At 43.6% G+C, this 15,333-nt stretch overlaps 1 protein-coding gene across 1 annotated transcript; it reads right to left on the bottom strand.

Annotated features, from left to right (window-relative positions):
- Positions 1–273: 273 nt before the first annotated feature.
- On the bottom strand, positions 274–13,402 carry LOC120038521. Its single transcript, XM_038984250.1, has 3 exons — positions 6,674–13,402; positions 4,693–4,977; positions 274–1,962 (listed from the first exon to the last, which is right to left on the bottom strand). Exons 1-3 carry the CDS (start codon positions 13,365–13,367, stop codon positions 1,007–1,009), a joined length of 7,935 nt encoding a protein of 2,644 aa, XP_038840178.1. The 5' UTR covers positions 13,368–13,402; the 3' UTR covers positions 274–1,006.
- Between the last annotated feature and the right edge of the window lie 1,931 nt (positions 13,403–15,333).

Below are 15,333 nucleotides of genomic sequence, written 5' to 3'. Positions count from 1 at the left end.
ATTGGTGTGCATTTCAGTCTATGACTGTGAGAAACCAATTAAACCTACTACTATCCCCATTTACTCAAATGTTTCCATTATCTTGGCAGTTACCTGTATGTGTCTATATTAAAATAAATATGACCGAGAATATAGTGTACTGTCCAAGCCAAGTACACACTGCAAGTAATGTATTGTACTTGTTTTGTACACCATACTGTATGGTGGTTCTTTACAGTTCATAAGAGGTTTTAATTGAGATACAACTTAACGAGAAAAGCACAGTAAACTTGCTAAATGTGTCAAATTAAAATATTTATTAAAGCATTTACAAGTATCATGCATAACTATTGAAGAATCAAGTTAATGACGGTATCATTTCGGTTTTAAGAATCAAGGTAAGGCGACTCTTTCGGTCAAAAGCATTCCATTTTTGCAATCGCACACATAATGTGGGATTTGTGTGCCCATGAAAACTATTTTCACCCCCCAACATAAGGAGACACAAAATGAAATGTTTCGTAGTTACACTGCATTTCTGAGATCTCTATACAAAAAACAGTCAGGCAGCTAGATCCAGGATTCTTACAGCGTTCCAGTTCAATGTCTAATTTAACTGATTCATTCTTAATATATGACATAACGACAACATACACTGTCATAAATGCAAGGAGAAAAAAAGCAATGTTTTATGTCACACGATTTCGGACACTTTCCGTCAAGACACCAACCATGATAAAGGGTTAAACACATTAAATCAACATGTTCATTTTATTGAATATAACTTTGATCCCCCGTTATATATTATGTAATGACATGTATTGACATGAAAAAAAATGACTCATCAACAGCTGTAACAAGTTGTTGAGTGTAGGAAATCGTCACTGGTACCCTAGTTTATAGAAAGACAAATAAGTGGCGCATCTGCTAAGAAATGAATAAAAATAATCATTCTATATATCTTGATATCTGACTGTGGAGGAGTTTAGGTGGGCAGCCTTCACAGCTTGTCAGTGGTGGGCAGCCTTCACAGCGGACCAGTGGCAGGTCTGGGATAGTGGTACCTCAGCAGCTCGGTGGGATAGCATGTCTCACCGAACGGATACCCCATCCACAGGCCCAGCTGGTACCAGGCGCTCGCGTACCAGTGCATACCTTCCTGGTCTTCCTGCCCCTGCCGCGGGGGAGCCAGAAGCCGGTCCCCAAAGAGAGGGAGGGAGGAGCGCAGGATGTGGAGGAGCCTGTAGGGGACGAAGGTGAGGTGAGCAAGCTGTTGCCGGCACTGCAGGGTGTAGCAGGAAACTAGGCGTCCGTCCACCACCAGGTTCCCCTCCACAGTCAGGGGAGCGTAGGCCCCTAGGCTCTCTGCCTCGCTCACTTCGTTCACGCGTTTTGCCTCCAGTGATCCGGTGCTGGGGTCATGGAGGTAGATTAGGTGGCCCGGGAGAACATCCTTGGCGAACACCGGGACCCTGCGTGCGTCGCTGGCCAAGTCAATGGTTGTTGCGTTGTCGGGGGCGATGAAGAGAACATGGTCAGGCGTGATGTACAGGGGCTCCTCTGACCCCTCCGTGTCCAGCAGGAGGTAGCGCTCCCTTGAGCCGCTCCGCCGGTCAAGCCACAGGAGGACCTCGCTGAAGGTGGGCCGGCCAGCAGCGTCGACCGCCAGCACCCTGTCCCCCAAGCGCAGCTCTGCCATGGTTCTCCTGGAGCCGTCACTGGTGAGCACCGTGGCATGGGCGGGGAAGCACTCCTCCTCTTTCTGGCACCAGGTGTTTATAGTGAATGGATCTTTACTGGGATATTCGGCCATGTTTCTCCTCACCTCACTCACAGTCATTGTGTTCCAGTATCTTACTAAATTCGGGTTCCTTGTAGGAGAACCTTCGGTCTGGAGGCTACAACCTGCCTCGACCCAAAGCTTTTTCAAGCACTTCATGAAATGGAGTCCACTGTCGTTGTCATAGCCACAATCCCCACTCTCTGGAGGCGGGCAACAGAAAGAAGGCAGAAGATAGAAAGAATGCAGGTTAGTCAAATAAGTATTTACCTTTCAAATAGATTAATAGAAATGGATTTCCCTGAGTGGCTCAGTGCAATATTCTGAATGCGGGAAGCTGGGAGAAACACTGATGATAGCGATATTTACACTTTAGGCACTAATGCAACTTTATTTAACCATCTCAAGTGTTTTTTCTTTTGTGTGTGCTACATGTTTATATGTGTTGCCACAACTGTTTAAATAAGGTGTGTGTTTTGTATTTATTCTTGAATTGTTTTGACATCCTGTCCACGCTATTAAATTGCAATCTCTACACAGTGCTCGGTTTCCAAGATGGCTTTCCTAATGTACTCGTTCAGATAAAGAACTTTAGAACTACACTTCCCATCAACCCCTACATGAGCAAAACAATCTGATGGAAAAGGTTCTCAGGTTCTTCTTAAGGGTATATGTGAAGTCATCTTGGATATTGTGTAGACTGAAATGTAATAGCATAAATCACATTTTCAGGATGTACACACCTTACTTAACAGTTGCAGCAACATATGAGAACATGTAAAACACACACAAAAAAAACATTTGAGTTCCCCTTTAAGCCCAGAATGACTGACATTGTCCCGTGTATTTTTTTTCAAGCACTGTGGTAATCATTATCAACACAGTCAAGTGATACTTCTGCACAGCCAGCTAGATACAGGAGGAGTCTCGTGTGACCTGGAAGTGGAAATCGCATGCTTCCAAAAAACAGCCTGGTTTTCAGAAGGGACATATTTAGATCACAAATTGAGGTTGCAGTGCATTTTCACTACTGTAGGGGTGGCAGGGTAGCCTAGTGGTTAGAGCGTTGGTCTAGTAACTGAAAGGTTGCAAGTTCAAATCCCCGAGCTGACAAGGTACAAATCTGTCGTTCTGCCCCTGAACAAGGCAGTTAACCCACTGTTCCTAGGCCGTCATTGTAAATAAGAATGTGTTCTTAACTGACTTGTCCAATTTGTAAGTCGCTCTGGATAAGAGCGTCTGCTAAATGACTTAAATGTAATGTATAGTGTAAGAGCTATTTGAAAAGACCGCCTGACATTTCAGCCTGTTTTGGTGCATAGAGTTTTGGCCAGTGGATTAGTTAAAAGACCAATACAATAAGAAATATAGTTCCAAACCTTTCTACAAATAAGAGCTAGTTTTCATTTTTCCCCTCCCAACTCAGATCACTCACAGACAGTCCTAGCAAAATTATTGCTTGAGAAATTGCTCTTTGCTAAGAAGCCATTTTGTTTATTTTTAAACATTTTAATTGAAAACAATCAAATCAAATGTATTTATATAGCCCTTCTGACATCAACTGATATCTCAAAGTGCTGTACAGAAACCCAGCCTAAAACCCCAAACAGCAAGCAATGCAGGTGTAGAAGCACGGTGGCTAGGAAAAACTCCCTAGAAAGGCCAAAACCTAGGAAGAAACCTAGAGAGGAACCAGGCTATGAGGGGTGGCCAGTCCTCTTCTGGCTGTGCAATCACAGCAATCACAGTAAGGTACTTCATTGTTACCCATCAATTATTTGAAATTGAGATTTTTCTTTTAAAACAAGCTGATTGGACCTTTAACATGCACATTTCATCAAATAATACAGTTATTACAGGCTGTTCAGGTTTTTATAATATTTATTTACCCAGTAAGTTGACTGAGAACACATTCTCATTTTCGCAACAACCTGGGTAATAGTTACAGGGAAGAGGGATGAATGAGCCAATTGGGAGCAGGGGATGATTAGGTGGCCATGATGTTTAGATTGGGAATTTAACCAGGACACCAGAGTTAACACCCCTACTATTACAATAAGTGCTATGGGATCTTTAGCAACCACAGAGAGAGTCAGGTCACCTGTTTAACATCCCATCCAAAAGACAGCACCCTACACAGGGCAATGTCCCCAATCACTGCCCTGGGGTATTGGAACACTTTTTAGACCAGAGGAAAGAGTGACTCCTACTGGCCCTCCAACACCATCTGGTCTCCCATTCAGGGACCGACCAGGACCAACCCTGCCTAGTTTCAGACGTGAGCCAGCAGTGGGATGCAGGGTATTATGCTTCTGTTTTTTTTAAAGGATCATTCAAAACATTGCATTGCCCCCAGTTAAGCACGAGTATTTTACTGGACTAAGTTCTATTCAACCCTTTTTAGTCACAGAACGTTTAAGACTCACGAGGGGTCATGTCTTATTTAGTAAAATAATTCAGCGAGTATATTTTGGAACACATTTCTATTTACATACAATTATTTAACAAGCTGTAACGAGGCTGTATTTTCAGATTGCATTGTATGGTCAATTGCATACGACTTTGGAAAAATACATTTTAAAATCTTTCTGGTGAATCAAAGGTGTTATTAAGCAACCTGTTTTCCTCTGTGCCCCTTCTGAAAAATCAGGCTGAAAATGTGGGAAGATTTTTATAAATGTAGTGTAGCCTACCCTTGTCTTATGCTGACCGGTGTTTTTACTATGAAATATCTTATTGGTGGTGGTGTTGTTGTGGTTATTACACTTAGACATCCCATGTACTGGTCGCTTCATTTACTGCTCTCAATTTCTTTTCGTAAATATGTCAATATCTGGCTATTCCAAATTGGGGAGAAAATGGAAGTAAGATTTCGTAGCCTTTGTTGGTAGCCAAATAAAAAAAGAACTATAACCATGTTGACGTCCACTCACCGATGCAGTAGGGAAAGCTTGACCATCCAGAACTGGTACACTGGATCTGAGAGGAGACTTCGAGATTATAGAGTCGGTTACACGTTATATCGCATTTTTCTCCTTCAAAATTGGAGGCACAAAATGCTTGACCATTGGGAACTGTATAGGGATCACAGCTGTGTCTGCACTGGATCTGTTTGTTGCAGGTCAATCTTTCTGGTATGAACCTACATCCCATGACATCACAGACGTGTGTCTGTTGAGAAACAAACCCTCCACTGTCGATCACCGATGTTGTCCATTCTGTATACACAACAGCAACAAAATACAAGAGCACATGAAAACAGCAATATAACACACATCTGTCATGGAAACAGAAATATAAACACAACATCTGTCATAGAAACAGAAATATAAACACAATATCTGTCATAGAAACAGAAATATAAACACACATCTGTCATGGAAACAGAAATATAAACACAACATCTGTCATGGAAACAGAAATATAAACACAACATCTGTCATGAAACAGAAATATAAACACAATATCTGTCATAGAAACAGAAATATAAACACAATATCTGTCATGGAAACAGAAATATAAACACAACATCTGTCATGGAAACAGAAATATAAACACAATATCTGTCATAGAAACAGAAATATAAACACAACATCTGTCATGGAAACAGAAATATAAACACAACATCTGTCATGGAAACAGAAATATAAACACAATATCTGTCATAGAAACAGAAATATAAACACAATATCTGTCATAGAAACAGAAATATAAACACACATCTGTCATGGAAACAGAAATATAAACACAACATCTGTCATGGAAACAGAAATATAAACACAACATCTGTCATGGAAACAGAAATATAAACACAACATCTGTCATGGAAACAGAAATGTAAACACAACATCTGTCATGGAAACAGAAATATAAACACAATATCTGTCATAGAAACAGAAATGTAAACACAACATCTGTCATGGAAACAGAAATATAAACACAATATCTGTCATAGAAACAGAAATATAAACACAATATCTGTCATAGAAACAGAAATATAAACACACATCTGTCATAGAAACAGAAATATAAACACAACATCTGTCATGGAAACAGAAATATAAACACAACATCTGTCATGGAAACAGAAATATAAACACAATATCTGTCATAGAAACAGAAATATAAACACATATCTGTCATGGAAACAGAAATATAAACACAACATCTGTCATGGAAACAGAAATGTAAACACAACATCTGTCATGGAAACAGAAATATAAACACAATATCTGTCATAGAAACAGAAATATAAACACAATATCTGTCATAGAAACAGAAATATAAACACAACGTCTGTCATGGAAACAGCAATATAACACACATCTGTCATGGAAACAAAAATATGAACACAATATCTGTCATGGAAACAGCAGTATAAACACACATCTGTCATGGAAACAGAAACATAGCACTCATCTGTCATGGAAACAGAAATATAAACACTATCTGTCATAGAAACAGAAATATAAACACAATATCTGTCATGGAAACAGCAGTATAAACACACATCTGTCATGGAAACAGAAATATAAACACAATATCTGTCATGGAGACAGCAATATAACACATATCTGTCATGGAAACAGAAATATAAACACAACCTTTGTCATGCCATATAAACAATATAAACTCACCAGAATCATTCACTATTAGGAGGAATTTATATTATGGTACTTGGATATTAATATGTTTGTCTGGTGAGTTCATTTTGCTGTGGGTATTTCTCTGTATGTCTGTGTGTGTGTCTCTCTGTGTGTGTTTAGTGAGTGTGTCAATGTGTGTGTCTGTGTGTCTATGTCTGTGTGTCTGTCTATACGTTTGTGTGTGTGTGTGTGTATTTAATTCATACAGTCAACATTATCAAGGGTATCAATCATGTTGGACCCCAACTGTACATAAATGCTGACTCACCATGACCAGGAAACAGGGATCCACAGACAGCTTTAGCTGCAGTTGAGTCTTCAACACAAATTTTGCTCCAACCGGCCCCGTCCACATTCCCTTCAACGATCCCTGTGTAATCCGAGCCCCTTGTCTGCAGCTTTACTTTTCTACATTTCACCTGTGTACTCCCGAGAGCCCATGTCAGTGTTACAAACTCCAACTGTCTGTCTTCGCAGGATAACCTGGTATAGGGACCAATATTTTGGAAGGAAACTCTCCATGCCACGATATCGCCAACTAAGTCATAAAGGCCATCTTGAATGTTGACAAGATGGAAGTTAGGCTCACAGGATGAGGTTATCAATCCCCAGTCACCACCGTGGCAGGTTATGGTGCTGTCCTCAGAGGAAATGTGGTAGAAATCATCACATCTCAAGTACAGAGAGTCGCCTTGTTTGAAATCCCCTGTGCTACCTGAAGGTGAATAGAATTTACCATGAGGAACCTGGGGAGGGGCAAAGCAGGGGATTGATTTGCATTGCAGTATTCCACCTCTAGTGGGTGGGAACCACTCTCCTGATTCTACCTGGCATGTAAAGCTGGACACCCCAAAAAGATCGTACCCTGAGTCACAGCTGTAGACGATTGTAATGGAGTTTGAGTGTTGCAAGGATTGGTAATGCCCGTTGTTGATCTCCGGTGGGGTCCTGCAGCACAACGGAGGGGTGGGTTGTAAAGTACCGTAGTGACACGTGCTTTCGAAGAGGAAGCCAAGACAGATAACAGAGATAGTTCTGCCATGAGGAACATGATCGCCCAAATGGATGCAGCCTCTGGGGACACAGGGCCTATCCAAGGGTAGTAATAGGTCTGTTGGTGTGCATTGAATTTCAGAGCTAGAGGTCAGCTGGTAGCCCTCCAGGCACTCAATCACCGCCACCGGTCCATCCCCTGTCATTTTCTCCTCAACGATAGTGCTTCCACTGGGGGCGATGAAGCCTAGGCATATGCTTAGAGTTTCTATTGGTGGGAAGACAGCCTTCTGACTATTCATCTCTTCTATTACCGATGACACAAAGACCCTGAATGCAGATTTTGGTTTTAAGTCGCGGATATCCGCCATAGTGTCGCTGGTGTTGAAGTGCGCTACCAGGTCACCGCTGTCTTCTTCCACAAGCACCATGTAAGTGTACCTCTCACTGTCGGGGTCGGATCCCATAGGGGGTGCCGCCCAGTTTATCATCACACTGCTGTGGGTGACGTGCAGCACTTTCAGAGACACTGGCGGATTGGGTTTCGTTCTCTGTGATGCCTCCCATAAAACCAGCACTGGAACTTCACATTTCGTCAGGTAAAGCTGAAAGGTGTAAAGGACTCCAGAAAGGAGGCCAGTGATTTCCAATGAGGGGCTGTTACCCCAAGGTAAAGTGTCGGTGTGGAAAAGCTGGTCTGACACTTTTAAATGATAGCGGAACATTGACTCTGCCACACTTCCTACTCTCCCCAGAGCCATGTCTTTGACTTCAATGGCCATCTCATTAGCACGTGTCACGCTGAAGGGTGGAAGGGATGAGTTAAAAGCCTTGAGGGAGGGGCTAATCTCAACAGCTGAGCTGAAGTAGGATGAGTCAGTCAGGGTGTTGTTTGCAAAGGCAAAGCTGATGTGCTGGTAAAGCGAGCGGTTGCTGCTCCAGTTGTCAAAAATCACAGTGAGCGAGTCTCTGCCAATCAGGTTTAGAAGAGGGTCTCGGTAGTGCAGAGAAACAACAAGGTTTCCTTCTAAAGTAAAGAAGCAGGCGTCCTGGGGGGCGAAGTTGCGAATTAGAACGCTATCCTCGATCCCATCTGAGGCAAAGTTGTCGATCTGTTTCACTCCGCTGCAATCGTCCAGAATGTAAAGGTCTCTTCCTGGCCCCCCGCACAGCAGGTCTGACCCGTGTTTCGGCACCAGACTGTCATCTCCGAATTCCCCAATCAGCTGGTTGTCCTCGTTGTCGCCAATCAGCAGGTCGTTGAACTCTGTCCCAATCACCCTCTCCACACCAGTGAAGGTGTCATTCTCTGCGTCTGCTCCCCACCCCCTGCCTGAGTGCAGGTCCACCGTGACCCCGCTGCCCGTCCGCACGTCTCCACTGAAGAACACTGTATCGATCCCAGGACCCCCGTCAATCCTGTCGGCCCCACCTCCCCCGTAGATGAAGTCATCTCCCTCGCCGCCCTGGATTTCATCCTCCCCTTCTCCTCCCTCCAGGACGTCATTCCCGCCATCTCCGAAGATGATGTCATTTCCTCCAAAGCCCTCAATCATCTCACTTCCCTGGTTGCCATGGATATAGTCATTCATGTTGCCCCCGGCAATAAGGAAACTGCCGTTGCTCCCCGTGATGTAGTTACTGAAGGCAGTGGCGCCACGTATTCTAGAAACATTGCTGAATTCACTTCCTGATGAGGCACAGCTGATGTTGCAGCTCTTGGAGGAGGATGCCATGTCAATGCTGAGGACGGACTTGTAGGGGTAAGAATCACCATTGATTTTGAACAGAAATCCATCCAAGGAACGAACCAGGAGGTGCTGAAACTTCGGCCCCTTCAAGTACTTCAGCAAGCGGACACGGACCGAGTCGTTCCTAGAGTGGGAGAACAAGATAATGTGGGGTCCCTCCAGGAGAACTTCGACGTCTTCATAGAGGACCTGGAGGAAGAGGTTGTCCATTTTCATGTCTCCTGCCTCGTTGTCAATTTCGTTCTCATAGCCGTATGCATGGCCAAGGACATAGGTGTCTGACCCATTGCCTCCCCGCAGGTACTGATACTTGTAAATGTTTCCAATGCCAGGGTCAATGAAGTTGTCCAGCGAGTTTCCAATCACAGTGTATGAACACTTGCTCGATTTTGCTTGGAACCTTTCCACTTTCCTCCAGGGCTCTTTGCTCAAGTCAAAGATTTGTTTCTGGTCTGTACACTCCTCCTTGCTGAGGTTAATTTCCATGGGACTCATGATGTCCTGGTCGGACGCATTGAGCGGCAAGGTGGCGATGATGCCGTCAGAAGTCTGCACAACCAGGTGTTGGAAGTTCTCACCCTGGAACCAGTCCCACAGGACGACTTCAATGTTAACAACTGCCACCTTCAACACAAGGTGTGGCAATCGAAGCTCTGTTTTGATTTCCCCCCAGGCATACTGGATAAACAAAACGTCGCTAGTTTTGTCTTCTGCGAGATTGTTGATATGAGCTCCTCCGCAGCCAGCCTTGATAACGTATTTATCACTGCCACCTCCTCCCTGCAGGTGGTCCCTGCCCCCACTGCAGCTGAGGAAATTGCCCAGCACATTCCCGACAATGACGTCATCATAGGGGGAGTCGAAGACAGTCACCACAGTGTGGAAGTGTTGGTCAGTTTTGTTGAGGTTGACGGTGCTGCCATGTTGCTCCATGCTGAGGTCGACAATCAGCGGCGTCTTTACCAGCCCACTGTCTTCACTTTTTGAGATGTAAAAAGTCACATGATCAGAAGACAGAAACGCCAAGTGTTGATATTGTCTGCCAGTGTTCCACTTTTGCAAATGGAAGCACGTTGACTTCGGCTCTTCTTCGTCTGTCACCCGAACACCATCATCCAGCAGTTCTGCACGAATCCTCTGGAAGGGCACGTGAAACACCACCAAGTCTATTTTCTGGTCTGTGGCGTAGTTGTTGATGATATCACAGCCTTCTGCTGGGAAGATCTCATAGGTGTCGGCTCCCTCTCCTCCTTCAAGTACGTCTGCTCCCAGACCACCATTGAGAACGTTGTCCCTCTTGTTGCCTAAAATGCTGTCACTAAAATTGCTGCCCAAAACCCTGATTACGCTTTGGTAATCCCCCTCCAGTCTGAGAGATACCGGACTTAGGGATTTGGTGTTGTCCAGAGTTTCCGGGACACAGTTAGTATGGAACTTGTTCCCAATAAGTCCTCTGTCTGCTATTTTAAACATGACGCCATCAGCAGACTGAAATGTCATGTGCTTATAGTAGTCAACGTTACTGTGGGTAAACCAGTTCCTAATGGTGATCTGGTGCTTCTTCTGTTGTCCGTAAACGAGGAGAAGATCGTTTTGATTCCGGATACAATCAATGCGGCTGAAAGGTGCTTTTATCAACAGGTGATCCTCAAACAAATCGTGGGAGAAATTGTCAATCTCGGAAATGCTTCCGTCTGTGGGAAAGACGTAAAGGTCCCTCCCTTCTCCGCCAGAAAGCACCGAAGCCTGCGACCCGAGAAAGAAAATGTCATCCCCCCCATGACCGTGGATGGTGTAGCGGTAGTTCCGGATCACGTAGTCCAAATCCAGGCCTCCATAAGCGCAGGGGTCTGAGGGAGCTGGTGGAGGCTGCTCTGCTGCGGGTTGATGGAGGGCAAAGAATGAGTTGTCCTTGTCATTCCCATAATAGGTGCCGAACAGGGAGGAGCGGAGCAGGAGTTCTCCACAGATGACCTGTTGGGAGTGCACTGGGATGACCCACCACAGGTTTGCAGTCTTCTGGGTGTACAGGAACTGGCGAGACTCCCCCACCCCAAGAATGATGCTCTGAATGGCGCGGTTGTGGAATGTTTCAACAACGGTTTTGACCCCGCCTCGCCCATCATCAATGCCTCCAATCTGAATGGTGACATTGCCGTGGTTCGACAGCCGGACCGTTATCAAACCCCCATATTGTGAGAGCTCCCCTTCCGTCAGGTCGATGGTGCTTACGTTACCGTCATTGGCCACTATTCTGTAATTGGCACCGGGAGAAGACAAATTTCGCAGAAGCTCTTGGTTTTTCCTGTATTCTTCATCCACCTCTTTCATCTGCCTCAGCAGCCCTCCGGTCCCAAAATCCAAAGCACCTTCCCCTAACCCTTTTAAAACAGCATTCAGTTTCTGTATGTCATTAGCCCCCTTGGGAAGTCGGTCCAGCTCACTCACAACATCGCAGTAAAAATCACTGATAGACATCCTAACTATGGTCAGACCAATGATTATGGGCTCCAGAATGATTGCGGCCGGAGGGAAGGCCAATTCAGCGATGGACAGCACAGTGGTTGACACGTCCAAGACTAAGTTTGAAACTTTCAAGCCATAATATTTCTTCTGTTCTGGGTCAGAGTTGTTGCTTGTCTGAATAGCTATAGAATCTTCAGCTATGAAATAGAATTGGAAACCCAAGCCGACGAGGGGAATGTCCTTCAGAAAATGTCCAGCGGCACTCTCCTGAACTCTTTCAAATGAGCCGCTTACTCTCTCCAATGTCTTCTCCAGACCCAATCTATCTGCCCCTTTACGGATGGTGCTTTTTAATATGTTCTGGGACATTTTGGAGAGTTGTTGATTCACGCCAGTCAGCCCCCCGAGCCCGTGTAGAGACTGGCTGAGAGTGAAGGCCCCTCTAGCTGTATCATTCTCTGCAAAAAACTTCCCTGCCCCAATGAAGCCAGCCACAATGCCATACACCGCCATGCCTCTGTTGATCTTGTCCAGGGCACCCCCACCTGCCGCTTTCACCCGACTGCCCTGATGCATGGCATTCTCTTCGATCTGCCGGGTGTAGAAGGTTTTGGACTCATCTAGAGGGAAGGAGACCAGGTGGGTGTCCTCTGGGTTCCTCCTGCTTGCCACTTCCACCTCCACTTGACCGTCTTTAATGCGTAGTGACTTGTCCTTCACCACATATTCTTCTGAATTGCACACATTTCTGCGTCGTCGCCTCTTCTTAAAACAACCATGTAAGTTATTATCAAGCTGCTCCCCAAAGCTGTTTTGGTCATTAAGCTGGTTTATGTTTGTTTCCATTTCAATGTCCATTTGGTTATTATTATTATTAGTCATTTTTCGCAAGGGGCTGCGAAACACGTTTCCATTTTCATAACTGAACAAAACTCTTCTTTCATCTTTTATGGTAATTTCATTCCTCATTTGCCCATGTTTTAAGAGATCAAGAAAAGGTACCCTACTATTTTGCTCATGGATTAAGTGATTAGGAAAAATTGGCATAATACCCTCTTTTTCATAACTCCAGAATAGTTTTTCAGGAACATCAACCGTTTGGGTTTGGTAAACATTCAATGTGTTGGTTGTTGACACGAAGGTGTCGTACGCCACAATCTCACGGAGCTGGAACCCCAGATGATTATTATTCACCTCCTTCATGAATCGAGTCATGTAATTCCCTGCGGCCTCCGTTCCAGCATTGCACACAATGAATCGCATTTCAACTTGGGGTTGTCTCATATGGCTGACCAATAACTTCACCACATTAGCCAGTTGATGGTAATTCATGTTATTGATGTTGTAGTCCACATAATATTTCGGACCATAGTTTGTTGACTTCACAAGTTTTCTGTTACCATGAGTAATCAAGGTAATCTTGACTCTATCAGCATTCTGAATAAGTACATCGCTCATCCCATTTGGCCTGCTAAGCTCTTGAAATGTAGGTTGACCATTTTGGTCTATGTTTAATTTTAAAAGCAACACCTTAGTTTCTTTCCCTCTGAAGTAAGAAGATCTGTAATTGATGTAAGCTTGGTCCTTGATGAAGACATCGGGTGGCCCAAGCACTAAGTGAATTTCCACTTCATTTGGCAGATTATTCTCAACCTGTTGCCACTCCGGTCTGGAGTAAGGCCACATGGAGCCGCACCCCGGGACAGAGGCTGAGAGGATGGCAATGAAAATGGAAAGACCAGCGGGCCTCATGGTGGCTATTCAAAATTCACAAAAACTGCTTTCTCCTGGGAAAACAATAAGGAAAGATATTAAGGATTAAAGAAATTAAGGATAGATTAATAATATTAAGGATTCATGATATTAAGGATTAATGACATTGAGGATTAATGATATTGAGGATTAATGATATTAAGGATGAAAGAAATTAAGAATAAATTAATGATAATGTTTTTTAATTAACCTTTATTTAACTAGGCAAGTTAACAAATTCTTATTTACAATGATGCCCTACCGGGGAACAGTGGATTAACTGCCTTGTTCAGGGGCAGAATGACAGATTTTTACCTTGTCAGCTCGGGGATTCGAACTTGCAACCTCTCAAACGCACTAAGAAGGAAAGAAATTCCACAAATTAACTTTGAACAAGGCACACCTGTTAATTGAAATGCATTCCAGGTGACCACCTCATGAAGGTCGTTGAGAGAATTCCAAGAGTGTGCAAAGCTGTCATCAATGCAAAGGGTGGCTACTTTGAAGAATCTCAAATATAAATTACATTTTGATTTGTTTAACACTTTTTTGGTTACTACATAATTCAATATGTGTTATTTCACAGTTTTGATGTCTTCACTATTATTCTACAAAGTAGAAAATAGTACAAATAAAGAAAAACCCTTGAATAAGTTGATGTGTCCAAACTTTTGACTGGTACAGTAGATGTTGCCATAGTCTAGGACCGATAGGCACGTCGACTGAATAATCTGTTTAATACTATTTTTCTAAAGAAGGAGTCCATTTTTATTCTCAGCTTCTTAACTAACTCATAAATATGCTTTTTAAAAGACAGCTTTTCATCTATCCAGATGCCCAGATATTTGTAAGCAGGGACATAATCAATATGGACACCATCCAAAGTACATATGCTTAAATCATCAGAGTTATTTTTATGTGCACTAGAGAACAACATATATTTAGTTTTACCTGCATTCAATACTAATTACAGGTCAATAAAGTTTTTCTGTAATACAATGAAGGCAGACTGTAGTTCAGGTAGAGCCTGGTCAACCGTGGTTGCAATAGCGTACACAACAGCGAGCACCATCCCCCTACCTCTGCACCATCTCTCTCTGTCTCCTACACCCAGGCTGCTGTGGTCAGAGAGGTCGTAAATTCCTGGAGGAGATTATCTCCTCATGGCCACAGTATAGAGAGAGAGTGAGTTTTCATAGAGAGAACAAAGGAATTTCTTCCACCTCACAGAACTTGAGGTCCGAGCAACATTTATGTTCTGGAGAAGGTATAAAAGATCGGTGAAGTAACGAGCTACGAACTGGTCTGTTTGGTACAATTTCATGAAACTCATGAGAGACAATACAGCAACATTACCATAATCCTGTTTATACAACAGTCTCAGTTATGAGGCTTACATCTAATTGTTGTATAAAATGAATGAGTAAAGATGAAACTATTTGTGAAATTATGTAATGTGATTTTAGACTGTTTAATGAAGGAAACTCCAATTCCCTTTGGAGTTTAACTAAGTCAGAGGACCGCCCCCTGAGCACAGGCAGGATCCGGCATCATGGGACACCCACCTGGGTTTTCCCACTTCAGACCGAGCTTACCTCAATTACGAGAGGGCTAAGGGTTGAGACGAGACCAGCCTACCTCGATTTCCACGAGAGGGCTAAGGTTTGAGACCATAAAACCTGAGTATAAGCTAAGGTTGTAACGGTTGTTGAAACTCTAAGACTATCGATACCGACAGAATAAGAACAAGTCTTAGATATTAATTACTAGTCTGCAGCTAGGAATTCGGTATCACTGAAGGCGAAGACCGACAACTGCCGAAATATCTATTCTAATACAACATTTCTGAATGGGACTCTGGGGTGTCCATTCTAACCACGAAAGACGGGCGGATGAACTTCCAATCGTCCTTCTTGGACGATTCCAACAGAGATCACATGACACACTGAGCGTAAATATATATATT

Source organism: Salvelinus namaycush, unplaced genomic scaffold (genome assembly GCF_016432855.1).
Source record: "Salvelinus namaycush isolate Seneca unplaced genomic scaffold, SaNama_1.0 Scaffold224, whole genome shotgun sequence".
NCBI lineage: Eukaryota > Metazoa > Chordata > Actinopteri > Salmoniformes > Salmonidae > Salvelinus > Salvelinus namaycush.
Note: the sequence above shows the minus strand (reverse complement) of the source record. Positions and strands in the feature narration are given on the sequence as shown.

What these genes read in the sequence shown, in the direction of transcription:
- LOC120038521 (XM_038984250.1), bottom strand. Translation starts at nt 13,367, where the DNA reads ATGAGGCCCGCTGGTCTTTCCATTTTCATTGCCATCCTCTCAGCCTCT. An exon ending in ATCCCTGTTTCCTGGTCATG is followed by an intron (nt 4,978 to 6,673) that starts GTGAGTCAGCAT and finishes TTGTGTATACAG; the next exon opens with AATGGACAACATCGGTGATC. An exon ending in AAGCTTTCCCTACTGCATCG is followed by an intron (nt 1,963 to 4,692) that starts GTGAGTGGACGT and finishes GCCCGCCTCCAG; the next exon opens with AGAGTGGGGATTGTGGCTAT.